Source organism: Magnolia sinica, chromosome 14, assembly GCF_029962835.1.
Source record: "Magnolia sinica isolate HGM2019 chromosome 14, MsV1, whole genome shotgun sequence".
Taxonomy (NCBI): domain Eukaryota; kingdom Viridiplantae; phylum Streptophyta; class Magnoliopsida; order Magnoliales; family Magnoliaceae; genus Magnolia; species Magnolia sinica.
Window position 1 is genome coordinate 4,556,614 of NC_080586.1, and position 14,518 is coordinate 4,571,131.

The 14,518-nt window shown below is 39.4% G+C and overlaps 1 protein-coding gene across 4 annotated transcripts; it reads right to left on the reverse strand.

Annotated features, from left to right (window-relative positions):
• Positions 1-362: 362 nt before the first annotated feature.
• On the reverse strand, positions 363-7,399 carry LOC131224766 (YTH domain-containing protein ECT4). Of its 4 annotated transcripts, XM_058220113.1 has the most exons (9): positions 7,194-7,399; positions 4,983-5,029; positions 4,426-4,489; positions 3,710-3,860; positions 3,522-3,595; positions 2,921-3,430; positions 1,913-2,473; positions 1,606-1,818; positions 363-1,412 (listed from the first exon to the last, which is right to left on the reverse strand). In XM_058220113.1, the coding sequence occupies exons 3-9, from the start codon at positions 4,471-4,473 to the stop codon at positions 798-800; spliced, it is 2,172 nt and encodes a 723-aa protein (XP_058076096.1). In that variant the 5' UTR covers positions 4,474-4,489; positions 4,983-5,029; positions 7,194-7,399; the 3' UTR covers positions 363-797. The 4 variants fall into 4 exon arrangements, with proteins under 4 accessions (XP_058076096.1, XP_058076095.1, XP_058076098.1 ...); XM_058220112.1 differs by lacking the exon at positions 4,983-5,029; XM_058220115.1 differs by lacking the exon at positions 4,426-4,489.
• Between the last annotated feature and the right edge of the window lie 7,119 nt (positions 7,400-14,518).

Below are 14,518 nucleotides of genomic sequence, written 5' to 3' on the forward strand. Positions count from 1 at the left end.
ATCCACAAGTCACAGCTAAAACGATTTCCTTCTCTACACATCAAGTTGTTTTAGGCACTGGCCCACCTAACGCAAGCAACTGCCTTTTTTTGGGGGAGCCATTACATCTAGAAACAGTGTGGAGATAACCTGATTGATTGGGGCAGTATGTGGGGCCGGCCGGAAGCACTCAAGGCACAGCAAAATTCCAGAAACCAGATAATGCAAAAACAGGCTATGACAGCAAGAAGGAAACAACAACAATCTGCAAGCCTCTCATTTGCTATCAAGAGCATTCTATGTAAAATTTACATGGTAGCTAATAGAAATGAGAGGCAGATGTTGAAGACATAGACAAGGAATTCAATTTGCCAGTAATCCAAAAAAGAAAATTTCTATCTGTATTTGAATCTATGGATGAAAAAAAAAAAAACCAAAAAAAATAAAAATAAAAATAAAAACCCTTACAACCTGTGAACCTTCAAGTAAATGTCAGCATCAACATAAAGAATCCCCACGAACCCCAAAACAGAAGAGAGGCCCAAACAGAGTAACAGCAAATATTACCCACCAGTAGGACAGTTTCAGCCGCTGCGGAAATAAATAGAAAAAGACCAAGAAAACCCAAATCTTTTAATGGGGGGCATTCCAACTGATCTAGCAATATAACCTAGTAACAGAAGTATGGTACAATTGGGTCATTGTAGAACTGGAGAAATCATTTAGCAGGGCCTGCACCAACCTCATCTCATAGAAGTTCCGATCCATACCAACTTCAGTGATTGGATTACTGAGGATGATTATGTGATTACTCTGCTTCAACGGGCATCACTGGCAAAAACACCTTGCTTATTAAGCTTTACTGATTTTGGGTCAATGGGAATAGACCCCACAGTTAAAATACCGGAGGAAGACTCACCAAACCCATTAACCTTGACAGGCATCGAACCTACGGTGACAACATCAATGGGCGCAGCGGTGCCTCCAGTCACGTGCCCTGGCTTGTTAGCATTGCCTGCCTTCTTTGAATCCTTAGAATCGATAGAGAGAGAACCAATCTTGATGACATCATTCACATCTTCCATGGCACCGTGCTTGGTGTCCTTCTCACTACTTGGTGAATTGGCAGTATCAAGCTTCAAGGCAACCTGCTCATCACTTGGGGCCATCTTCCCCGAGCTGCTCAAATTGTTGGGCTTTGTGGGTTTTTCATCTGTCGCCTTGGAAGGCTGGTTGACATTGCCATTCGGTGCGGTGGAAAGAACAAATGTGGGTAAAAAGAAAGTATCATAGGTTTTACCAAGTAGCCGGGATTTTTCCTCCTGCATAAGCTTCTGGCGATCTTCGTAGTACATAAAATCATCGAGTATAGAAGTCTTCGATGAATGGTTTTTGAATATGTTGAGCATATCCATGCCTTGAATGTATCTTATCTGTGCAAAAAAAAAAAAAAAAAGGTTTTTAGGATCACAACATAACCAACTAAATTCACTAAATGGCTGTAGGAGATCAAGAATGAAATGTTTAATCCTCACACACAATCCTCGCCTTGCAATTAGATCATCAATCATGAATCTCATATTTATGAGAGAGAAAAAGAGGGGGGACCCAAAAAAAGCCAATTACCTCTTGCGTATCTCTGCTATTAGTCACTGGCTTATTTTCATTGTTCTCTAATATGATGTGCCGGAAATTAGCGTTCGGTACATCTTTTATTATGTGCCACTTAACGGGGAAGCTACCATTCCATTTATCTTGCTGCCAGAAGTACATGTCCTTCTGGAAGTCAACAGGCCCAGTCATCTCCGCGACACCACAAAATTGCCCACTTGCATTAACCTGCATTGGGATACAAACTTCAGATTAGAAAAAACCCAGGAAAAAAAAAAGGGAGATGTTAGAGAAAGAAAATGTTGGAAAATTGGCCACTCACAGAGAAGAAGAGAAAGATGGGACAGTTCCCTGGCCTTCCCCCAGATATTCTCTGTGCGTCTTCATAAGCACTGTCAAGCCTCTTGTTCCCACTGGGTGTGCTCGACCACACGCTGTATTTAATGCTCTTATGCACATCATCCTCGCTATATGATTTGATCACGAAGAACTTGGCATTCGGATAGTTAATTGGGAAATCCTCCCTATTGTAGTGATCAGCGTAAATAACAATGTTTCCCTGGGCATTACTAGCGCCGGCCTTTGTTGTGTAGGCTTTAACAGAAATGGATGATGTCCATGGACTCTTTAACCTGTTTGTTCTGGGGCCACGATTCTGCTCACCAAGCACATCGGGGCTTCCATTTCCATTGTTAAGGACTCCGCCACCAAATTGCAGCCTTGGTCTAAGCTTATCTACGGCAGCCCATCCATGGGCATTGGATCCAAAATCAGCAATACTAGTATTTGGTGGTAGAGTAACTTTTAATGGGTTACGGACAGATGAAACTCTTCCAAATGACGACGGATCTGCCACTTGAACCGAACCAGAAGCACTTCTACCCTGCATGCACATCATTAAAAAATAATAGGTTATTGCATTTCGGCACATGTTTTTAGCAAGAATCAACCAAATCCATCCATAAACAAGGCTTCAGCAGCTCTATTTAGGGAAAGCACCCAAAACATAGCTATGCTAAAAGAACGAGAAGGTTCCATGGCCTTGTGGTCAGGGCATTAGACTCTGAATCATGTAAACTAGTTCAAATGTAATAATAATTATAATATAAAAAAAAAAAACAAACTAATCCAGAAGAACTGAGGCAAAATGTCCTGAATTTCACAAACATGCAAAACTGTGAGAAGCGCAGTTCATTTATTTCATGGGCATAGGACTCAACAAAAGATATTTGGGGTGGGCTACCTCAATTTGTTCACAAAAATAGGAACAGGCAGCAGGCATTTCTGTGAATAATTTAAAAAATAAAAAATAAAATTTAAAAACACATACCTGGGTAACATGCGAAGAGGTTGGATTTGGGATACTGCTGGAGGTATTAGTCCCATGTGATGCAGGCTGCTTACTCGGTGCCAAATTAGACTGTGATCCTTCAGATATTTTAACTGAAGAATGTATCTGATGGGAAGCAGCCCGCGAGGGCTCAACCCTCACATCTCTTGAGCCAGCCCTAGGAGGCATGGATGTTGATGGAAGGACATGCTTCAAACCTGTACCATCAGTTATACTAGCACTTGACGCCCCCAAAGTTACTAATGTAGGGTCAAGTGCAGTATTTGGGACCATATCAGGTCTAGGCTGGACAATGATTGGGAAATAAGCTGGCGATGAAATGGGGTGCTGATAACTGGGGCCAGTGTAATACTGTTGTGCTCCAACGAACGGGCCATCGACTCCGACAACAGCACCAGGTATGTAAGGATTGTAAGGGTTGTAAGGAGACTGTGCATAGCCATAGCTAGGTGTGTAATATACATAAGGCAAACCTTCAGTTTGCAAACCCTGCAAGAAGAAAATAAAGGGACAAACAATAAGAAACAATAGCTGGTGGTCCATAAGTAGTTTCGGTCACAGAACTAGAATTCAAGCTTACCGTGTAATGGAGATCTGGACCATCTAACCCAAAAAACCTATGGTGGTCATCCCATTCACTGGGTGATTCAAATCCTAAAGACACATAGCCAACAAATGCAAGGTTGAGCCACAGCTGAGTATTAGAACGGTTGTATTCTGAAAAAGGACATAATTATAGATTGAACAGCCACAAGTTTGAAACTTTACCTGTACAGTAATATCCATAATAGTTGGCAGCCGCAGGATAGTATGGGCCCTGGTCAACAAGGAACTCGGGTGCCACTTCGTTATCCATGACACCAATTTCTTCAAGTGGTGGAGTTGCTGTTAAATGTGGGTGCGGATTGGTACCTTGTATCTAAAAGCCAAGAAGTGTGAACCATAATCACTAACTCAATAGAACATAAACGTGTCGCCAAAATTGTATAATGTGCAATGACATAAACAATATTAACAAATCCTAATAAGAGGAGCAGCGGTCTCTAAATCAACTTAAAAATATGAAATGGCCACTGAGGCTAATGATTGTTAATGCCTTTTAAGTCAGTTTTACCTTCTGAAAGGGTGGTGAACTGGAATTGCCTGCAAGTGACCTGCTATAACTGACTGGCAATGTCCGGTCTGACTAACAATGAACTGGAATTACCTTCGTTTTTTTTTTTGTGGAAGTGCATGCTTGATACAGTTCATTACAAGTTCGTTCTGTGGGATGTTAGAATAAGGTTGATTTGGTTATTTCTACTCTTCATTTTTCAGGAAAGAGAGTTAGAACCTGTAATTTAATATTGGATTTTACAATTCAACTCTCAACAATTTATTATTATTATTATTATTATTTTGAAAGGTAATTTGATGCTCAATACTTGGTAGAACAGTTTTGAGTATATGATAATTATAAAATCACAAAACAACTAAGGAATTACCATGTATGTTTCTGTAGTTCTATGTTCCGAACCATTGTACCTTTCCATACTGGCACTGCCCCCCCTGTATGGAAGACAGGATACAAATATGAGAAGCAATTGACATGTCTACAATAAAGCACCACCCAGTATAATGGCTTTTCTTTTCTGTCTGAAATTGACTAGGCATGTCAAAGTAGTTGAATTACAGGGAATGATCAATATAAAAGAAAAGTAAAATCCAACTGTGTTTTTGATAAGTTCTCTTTGTAACATTGTTCACAAGAAACCAGACAATATAAGAGCCTATTTAGTATTTACAGAATTCATTGTGCATTTCACTGAAATGAAGCTTTTAAATTTTAGCAGAGAAAGGTGCACAACTCCAACCCTAACAACAAGCAATTGAGCAAAATTCAAAAAGAAAACATCAAATGATATAGAACTAATCAAACATTCTTTAATTATTTACTAATCCTCCATCAACTGAAGCAAGCAACCAATTCAGCTATAACAAAATTGTAACCGGGTCAATCTGAACAACCAAAAAAAGAGGGGAAACACAACACTTGGACTACCTGTATCAATGAAGAACCCTCTTGAATTCTCCAAAAGCTATCCCAAGCTTCATAATTTTAACAATCAGACCACTTAATCCGCAAAAACTCAGCAACAAGAGGAGAAGAAATGGATAAAAAGAGAAAAATCTAATAGACAAGTTCCAACAATTACGAACAAATTACTGCTGGAAGACAATCCAATCATGAGTGCACAGCCCTCAACTCCTCGAGTAGCAGTTCAACAAAAAAGTAAACTCATTCTCCATCCAAATGAACTTAAGATATTTTGGAATTCTCACATCCATCCAAATGAACTTAAGATGTTTTGGAATTCTCACATCCATCCAAATGAACTTAAGATGTTTTGGAATTCTCACATCCATCCAAATGAACTTAAGATGTTTTGGAATTCTCACATGAAACAGATATCTAAACAGAGTTTGACTAGATAATACAATTGTAGTAAAGACAACTTCGAAGTGAAGGTATCGAAACCACAAACTTATCCCCCACCAATAAAAGTGATCAAGTAAAGAGCTTTAGTAACCAATCCCGAGTTATTCTCAAACAACAATCTGAATCATATCATGAGAGCACTAAAATTTAGAACCTTGAAAATTCTCACACGAGACGCGAAGCCTAAAACCAAATGCAACAAGATATGGAAGAACCATACTTATAATAAAAACATTGTTTTTGATGCAAAACAGAACCATTTGCAAACAAATTCCCGATGGGAAAACGGTCAACACACAAACTTCAAAAGTCAATTCAGCTAAGCACCTCCACAAAACTACAACTCAAACATCAGAAAAGCCTGGAAATCCAAAATTCCAACATATTAAACAGTAAAAGACAAAAATGAACAGAATTCAACCGAGAACAGAAATAAATTATAAAAAATATTAGTATATTTAACTAAAAAATAAGAGATGTTTTAACTCCAGAAGATAATATGAAATAGAAATCCTTATACAATGAAAAAGGGCTTAGCAAAAAAGCAAAAAAGAAAAAAAGAAGCAAAGAGACCCTTAAAACTAAAAGAATTTTAATGCAAAACACAAGCCGGAACATGTTCAACAAAAAAATTAGAAAATCCAATATTCAGAAAAATAAAAAAAACATAAACATGATTTGACAGAAATCAATTCTGTAACCAGAAAAACCTCACAATATGAAACCCAAAACAGAATTCAACAAACTACTACAAAAACCCACTCTTTATCCATATAAAAATAATGTAACTCAAATGAAAAACCAAAAACTACTACAAAAAAAAAAAACTGAAATATTCATACAGAAACACAATAGGCAGAGCAGAATTCAACAAATTACCTTTCTTATAAATACCAGCAAATTACATTAAAGCCATTCTAATCCAAAAGAAGAAGAAGAAGAAGAAGATATTATCTGATTATCTCCAACTAAGAAAGATATAAAAACCTCACAAATCGGAAACTCTTGCATGAAACAGAAAATCAAGAACAATACAGCAAATTTAAAAAACCCCAAATTCAAAAAAATCTTCAAGTCAAAGAAAGATGTAGAAACTGGATAAACTCAGAAACTCTTAAAAGAAACGAAACACAAAGATTAGCATTCGACAATGGACAATCCAAACTCCAGTCTTTATCCAAAAATAGTGCTATTTTCAACTCGTAAAAATATAAAACCTCAAAAACTCCATGATTCGTAAATGAAACTGAAAGCCCATATCAGAATTCAACAATTAGGAAGAGAACTCCAGTCTTTAAACATTTATAAGAAAAGTTATATCTTTAAACATTCCAAACTCAGATATTCTTGCATGAAACAGAAAACCCATATCAGAAATTATTTATAAAATAAAATAAAATAAAAATAAAAATAAAATAAAATCCGCATAATGAAATAAAATATCTATCAAAAAATACTCTTTAAATCAAAGATGTGTATAAGAACGTCAAAACTCAGAAATTCTAACGTGAAAAGAAAAACCTAGATCATTATTCAACAAATGACATAAAATCCCACTACTTGTCAGAAAAATACTATCTTCAACTGAAAGAATGATAGAAAATCCTCGAAAACTCGGAAATTCTTACAGGAAATAAAAAAACACAGATCAGGATTCAAAAAATTACAAGGAAAAATCCAATCTTTATCTAAAAAATTACAATCTGCGACTCAGAGAGAGAGAGGGAGAGAAAGAGAGAGAGAGAGAGAGAGAGAGAGAGAGAGAGAGAGTACCCAAAAAAGGCCTAACTCATGCCAAGCAAGAGTTAGAGACTTCCATGAGAAACTTGGGAGATTTCTTGAGAAAAGAGGCAGATTTCTGCACCATATTTGAAGCAGAAAACGCCCCCGAAAACCCTAACCCTAGAAGGGATAAAAAGAGGAGAGAGAAGGGGAGCCTTGAAAAGGAGAGAGAGAGAGAGAGAGAGAGAGAGAGAGAGATTCTCGAATGAGAAATTGAAAGCGTTTCGGAGGGGCTTTTTAGGTTTCGGAAATGACAATTCTACCCCTACTCTAATTTAGAAACATCGAGATTACCCCCACGCGCTTTAGGGCCTGTTTGGGAGCGTGGATTTGGAACCCCCTGGATTCGCAACCCCCAGGATTGGAAACCCCCTGGATTGGCAATCCTCTTGGTGTGTTTGGTACCCTTGAGTGTGAATCAACTTTAATTCAAAAATACCTATACATGGTATATTCACGGGGGTTTGAATTTAATTACTAAATCAATTTTAATATCCCCAATTAGTGAGATATATAATTTTTGACACTATGGTTGTGATAAGCCCGCTAAAATATATGTTTTGTCTAAAAGTGATGAAATTCCAAGTCTTAGATGGACCGCAAGCATAAGATCATGTCTGAGTGACTAACCAACGATTTTTAATCGTTGATTGATATGGACAATGTTTGGACGGTGCTGGACAATATTTGGACGGTGCTGATCTACATGAACAATGTTTGGACGGTGCTGATCATCGTTAGTGGGCCATGTGCCCAGTAGAATAATAGTGTACAGTGACATACATTTATACATGCAACTATTCAAATGATTTTAGGTGTAATCCAAGCTCTCACCTTGGATTACAAACCCCCTCAAAGAGGGGATTGGAAACCCCCTGGATTGGCAATCCCCAGTTGCTTTATGCTGCCAAACAACCCTGGGGATTTGAAACCCCCTCTAATCCTCTCCAATCCCCTCCAATCCAAGGTGCCAAACGACCCATTAGTCCTCGAAAAAGGAAAACGACGTTCCGTTCGTCTGATTGTATCGGAATCGTCTACATCACCTGTTTTACGCACTTCTGTGAGGTCCACCATGATTTATATGTAAATCCACTCCGTCCATCAGGTGGACCTAATTATTTTAACTGTAAAAAAATGTTATAACAGCACAATATGTTATTATGGGACATGAAAATGGGAACAATATAAGACTGCTACTATAACCTCTCAGTTAACGTGGTGTGGCCCGCTGGATATTTGGATGATGATATTTTTTTTCCTTTTCACTTAATCCTAGTGAGTTACACATGATTAACGGGTTCGATTAAAGACATAAGACTTGGTGGTCCCCACACAAACCTCAAATCGAAAACAGAAACTGATGGACGGAGTGAATTTTACATGGTGGGCCTACAAGCTTAGATGTTTTACGCACAGGTGTTGTACCGGGACGCGGACTGCGTCCAACCCCCGCCCTTCTCTAGCTGGGAACAGGCAGGCGCTTTGGGTGGCCATCGTAATATATGGGTCCTATCCACACCGTCCATTCATTTTTTTCTTATCATTTTGGGATATAATTTCAAAATTGAGGCAATCCAAGATATATGTTGACTACACAATGGGCATTAAACTCCTACCGTTGAAAACTTCTTGGGGACTACTGAAGTTTTGGATGGAGCTGATATTTGTGTTTTCTCTTCATCCAGGTATACGTAACTTTACGAACGGGTTGGATGGCTAATAAACATCACGATGGGCCCTATAAAAGTTTCAACGGTGGGAATATTATTGAAAGCAGCTTCCTGTGGTGTGGTCCAATTGAGCCTGGTGTCTATCTCATTTTTGGTCTTATACCCTAAACTGATACGAAAAAATGGATGGACGGTGTGGATAAGACCCATACATCACAGTGGCCACTCAAAGCTCCTGATCGTTCCCCGTTGGATGGTACGCGTGTCAGAGATCTGGTCCATCAATCAGTAAGTGTGCAATGTGAACATGCTCCGCGGCAGAAAAACAAAGGCCCGCTGATCAGGAAAGTAATATTTGAGTATGAAGAATGGCCGGTTTAAAAAAATAAGAAAGCAAAGTCCAACGGTCCAAATTCAACTGATGAGTTTACTAACCTAATTTTTGCTGTATGGAATATGATGAATGGTTCAGATTGATCACACGTTTCCTTCAGCGGAGGAAACGAAGCGCCGAACGGTAGCTGCGATGGCGTACTGGAATCGCCAACAAAGCAAGTTTTTATGCAGCGCGTAAAACACTGAAACTCTGTTGGGCCCACCATATTCTATACTCGGAATCCACTCCGTTCATTAGGTCATAAATATTATTTTCACCATTGATACAAAATATCATTTGGATATAAAACTTAAATCATCCAAACCATTGGAACAATGTAAAATTGTGCCTAGAAACCTCTAAGTTCAAGCAGTGTGGCCCGCCTGAGTTTTAGATAAGAATGATTTTGTATCTTCCTCTCATTTTTGTGATCCAAATCTAATGAAGGGTTTGATGAGATATGCACACCACTGGGTCCCACACACAAAGCTATGGTTGGCACCGGATCCTTATTGTTCCATTTTGTGTGGTCCACCTAAGTTGTTTCTATAACTGATTTTTGTTTTAAGGAACTAGCGTTGAGGTGAACACCCGATGGACAGTGTGGATTTCACACAGACAACTTGATGGGGCGACAGCTCTTGGATGTTTTACGCGTGGGGGTAAAACAGACGCGGATTTCCTGCTAAAGGCTTTGGCAGGGAAGTTCCTGGGCAAGGACGCTGAGTGGGGCCCATAGAGATGTTTTTGAGAAATCCATACCGTCCATCCGTTTTAACAGATCATTTTAGTATTAGAAACCAAAAATGGGTTGTATCCAACACTCACGTTACCCATACAAGGGGAAACAGGGGGAATGCGGTGAGCACCGTTGAAGCATTCTTATGGCCATAAATGTTTTGTATCAGGCTGTAATTTTAGTTTTTTCACTTCATCCCATTGGGAATGACATTTTAAACAGTTTGGATAGTATGAAAAAAATTAAGGTGGAACCCAGGAAGGTTTCAACGGTGAAAATTTCTTTCCCCAATTTTCCCTCTCGTGTGACCCACTTTAGTGTTGTATCCAACTCATTTTTTTACCGAAAATTATAAAATGATCTCAAAAAACTGATGGACAGAATGGATTTCTCACATACGTATGTAGTGGGCCCTAAACAGCATCCTTGTGCAGGACCTTCCTGCGAAGGCTTTTTGCAGAAAATCCGTGTCCTCCGGGTCCGGGTCCGGGTAAAACGGGAAAGGATTGGATACTCCCCCTGGCTGGTGGTCGGTGCTCTGTGAGACCCACCATGATGTATGAGTTTCATCCATTCCATTCATCCATTTTTAAAGATCATTTTAGATCTAATACCAAAATTTAGAGGTATATGAATCTCAGTTGGACCACACCATAGGAAAACAATAGCAATTGGATATCCAGCATTAAAATCCTCCTAAGGCCCACTGTGCTGTTTATTTGACATCCAATCTGTTAATTAGGTCATAAAGGCACAGATGAAGGTAAAAAACAAATATCAGCTTGATCCAGAACTTTTATGGCCCCCAAAAGGTTTTTAATGGTCCACGCTCATTCGACACTGTTTCCTGTAATGTTGTCCAATTGAGATTGATATATACCTCAATTTTGGTCTCATAATATAAAATGACATGGAAAAATAGATAGACGGCATGGATGAAACACATAAATCACTAAATCATGTTGGGGCCCACAGAGCGCCGACCATCAGCCATTGGCTGGTGGCAGGGGGAGTAGCCAATCCGCGTCCGAGGATTCCGATCCTGCGATGCCGTTGCTTTCCATGGACGCCGATTGCCTGCGGTAGAAAGCTATGTGGGGCCCACCGTGATGTTTGTGAGAAATCCAATCCGTTCATCCGTTTTTCCAACTAATGTTAATAACTATGGCCGAAAATGAAGCAGATCCAAAACTCAAGAGCGCGCCACGATAGGAAAAGGTGGGGAGGGCAATGCCTACGGTCCGTATTAAAATACATCCCCATGTACTGCAAGAGGAAACGTAGGGACCATTGGATCTGGGATCACCTTTCAATGATCCAAACCGTTAATTTGATGGAACTCATTCTTAAATTGCGGCTATCAAATAGTCAAGAACTCTGAAATTGAAATATTTTTACAACTTGGTCATTCAACGTTTTTCCTTTCGATATGGACGGTCTTCTTACTTACTCTTAGAATAATCAACGGCTATAAAAATTTTAATCTCAATATTTTCTGGGCTCCTCATTTCCGAATAGGCCCATCATATAAACGTTTTGGATCATTGAAAATAACTCTAATCCAGCGTCTAAAGCCCTAACGCATCCTGCTGCAATTTTCAATACGTCGGGATGTATACTACCAAACACTCCGTCGAAACCAAAAACCCTAGACGCCGCTTACTATATTGTGCGTTTGTTACCACTCAACAACTTCTAGAACCTCACCGACCCCACGTGCGTCTTATGTCCGTCAATCCGAGCCGTCAAAGTAGTGGGTCCTATTGAGGATATTGTCAAACGAGAAACACCAGTCATTGGACAGGCATCAAATGAAACGTAGAAAAGTAACAATCAAGGGTCTGGATTTAAGAGGAGAAATCTGGTTAGCAAGATCGTGTGATGGGCCTCAGTCTAATCTTCTGCACCCAAAAAGATCCGAATATTTCGACGGTAGTATACATGCCACGTATACGGCATATGACCTGCCACAATTTACTTACATATGACAAACTCACATTGCAATCTGTGAAAGCTACCTACCAAAACAAAACACCCTCCTGCTCCGTTGCAGATTTTGCCGTCGAGTCTGGACGCGGATTGCGTCCTACCCCCGCCGGCCTCCAGCTGGGAACGGGCAGCAGCTTTGAGTGGCCATCGTGATGTATGGGTCTTATCCACACCGTTCATTCATTTTTTTCATATCATTTTAGTATAAAATCCTAAAAAATGAGGCAGATCCAAGCTCAAGCGGGCTACAAAATGGGGATTAAACCCTTACCGTTGAAAACTTCTTGGGGGCCATAGAAGTTTTGGATGAAGTTGATATTTGTATTTTCTCTTCATCCAGGCCTATGTAACTTTATGAATAGGTTGGATGGAAAATAAACATCACGGTGGACCTTAGAAAAGTTTGAACGGTGAGAATCATTATAACAGCTGCTTCTTATGGTGTGGTCCATTTGAGCGTTGTATATGTCTCAGGTTTGTTTTTACATCCTAAAATGATACGAAAAAATGGATGGACGGTGTAGATAAGACCCATACATCACGGTGGCCACTCAAAGCTGCTGCCCGTTCCCAGCCGCAATCCGCGTCCGTCGAGTCCATATTAATCCTGGCCGCCGGGTCTGGGTCCGATGAAGGCCAGCCCAGACTGAAACATTAATACAAGGCCCACATCGAGGCCCAAGCTCAACATACTACTGTATATAAGAAAAGCTTTGATACTCTGGCAATGTGATGGTTGATACGCAAGCGCTTAAAAATTACCTAGAAATTGCATTCATAGCATACAAATAAATAAACTAAACTGCCCAAATCACGGGTTTATATATATCAAGAACTAAAAGCTAAGATTATTTAATTATCTAACTATCGGATGGGTGGACAGTTATTGGACGCTTAAAAATGGTCCTAATTTAACAAATAAGTATCCACGAATCAAAGGGTAGGATTGTTCAAACAATCTAATTTTGGGAGTGTGACTAGGCAATGTACAGTTGAGTTAATATAAGCCACGTGTGTATCAAGCATTACACTCTGCAAGAGTATCAAATAACTATAATAATATATATATATATACACACACACACACACACTTTGAATCAGGCTAATTTTTATCATTTCAGTTCACCCCGGTAAGAATGACCTTATGAACGGTATGGATGGTATATAAATATCACGGTGGACATCGGGAAATTTTCAACGGTAGGAATTTACCTACACACGTTTTCCTGACGTACAGCACACTTAAGTTACGGATTTAGATTATTTTTTGGCACAAATCCTAAAATGATCTTTCAAAATTGATGAACGTTATAAACATCAAGGTGGGGGCCCACATAGCTTGGAATTCCTGCGAAAGCCTTTTGCAGGGAATCCCAGTCCACCCAGGAGAGATTTCCAAGCATGCGGATTGCTTGGTTACCCTGCCACCACCGACCTCGGTGGTAGTAGGACTCTGTGGGGCCAACCATGATGTACGTGTTATATCTACTCCGTCCATCCATTTTTTCAACTCATTTTAAGCCATGATCCCAAAATTGAAGCATATAGAAAGTAAATGTGGACCACACCACAGGAAAAGGAAGGGATTGAAGGCCTATGATTAAAAGCTTTTCAGGTGCCAAAGAAGTTTTGGGTCAAGCTGATATTTTTGTTTTCCCTTCGTAGATATGTCTATTAACCTTACAAACAGGTTTGATGGAAAACAAATGGTAGACCCGTCCTAAGAAGGTTTTAACATCGAGGTAATTATCCTCATTTTTTCTTCACGTTGTGCTTCAGTCGAGCTTTGGATATGCTCCAATCTCATGACCTAAAATGAAATGGCAAAATGAATATAAAACCAGGACAAAACACAAACATCATAGCAGGGCCCACAGATTCCTGCCATTGAATAATAACTGATGGGTTGGCCTACACCATGAAAATTCTCACTGATTAATTTCATTTTTGAATGATAACAACAGCTTTAACTAAAAAGCCACTGAGATGGCGCCAAAAAAAAAACAATGAAACACAGCCCACAAAGAATAAAAAAGAAAAATTACATATTTTCCAACAACCCCTTGGCCACAGCTCACTCGATAAAGATAAGCCAATACTATTAGTAACCCACTTGACACTTTTGCGAACATTGCAAAAGCATCCATCATTCCTTGCATTCCATGTCGACCATAAACCAGCAAGAAGACATAGCCTCCAAATAGCTCAAGGGATCATTTGGCACCATGGATTTGGGGGGATTTGAGGGGGTTTGAAATCTCCCGAGTTGTTTAGCACCATAAAGTAAATGGGAGTTTGAAATCCAGGGGTTTCAAATCAGGAGGTTTGATATCCAAGGTGAGACGTTGGATTCCATCTAAAACCATTCCCACAGTTGCATGTGTAACACGTGTATCACTAGACTATTAATTTATTGGACACATGGCCCACTAACGACATCCTAAAATAATTAGATTGTCAATTGCATTGCTATAATTACTTTAATACGATGATCAGCATCGCCCAAACATTGTTCATATAAATCGACGGTTAAAATTTG

Excerpts from the sequence above, each read along its gene's own strand:
- LOC131224766 (XM_058220112.1), bottom strand. The coding sequence starts at position 4,473 with ATGGAAAGGTACAATGGTTCGGAACATAGAACTACAGAAACATACATG. Across the intron at positions 3,861-4,425 it reads GAACTACAGAAACATACATG|ATACAAGGTACCAATCCGCA; the intron begins GTAATTCCTTAG and ends CTTGGCTTTTAG. Across the intron at positions 3,596-3,709 it reads TTATGGATATTACTGTACAG|GATTTGAATCACCCAGTGAA; the intron begins GTAAAGTTTCAA and ends ATGTGTCTTTAG.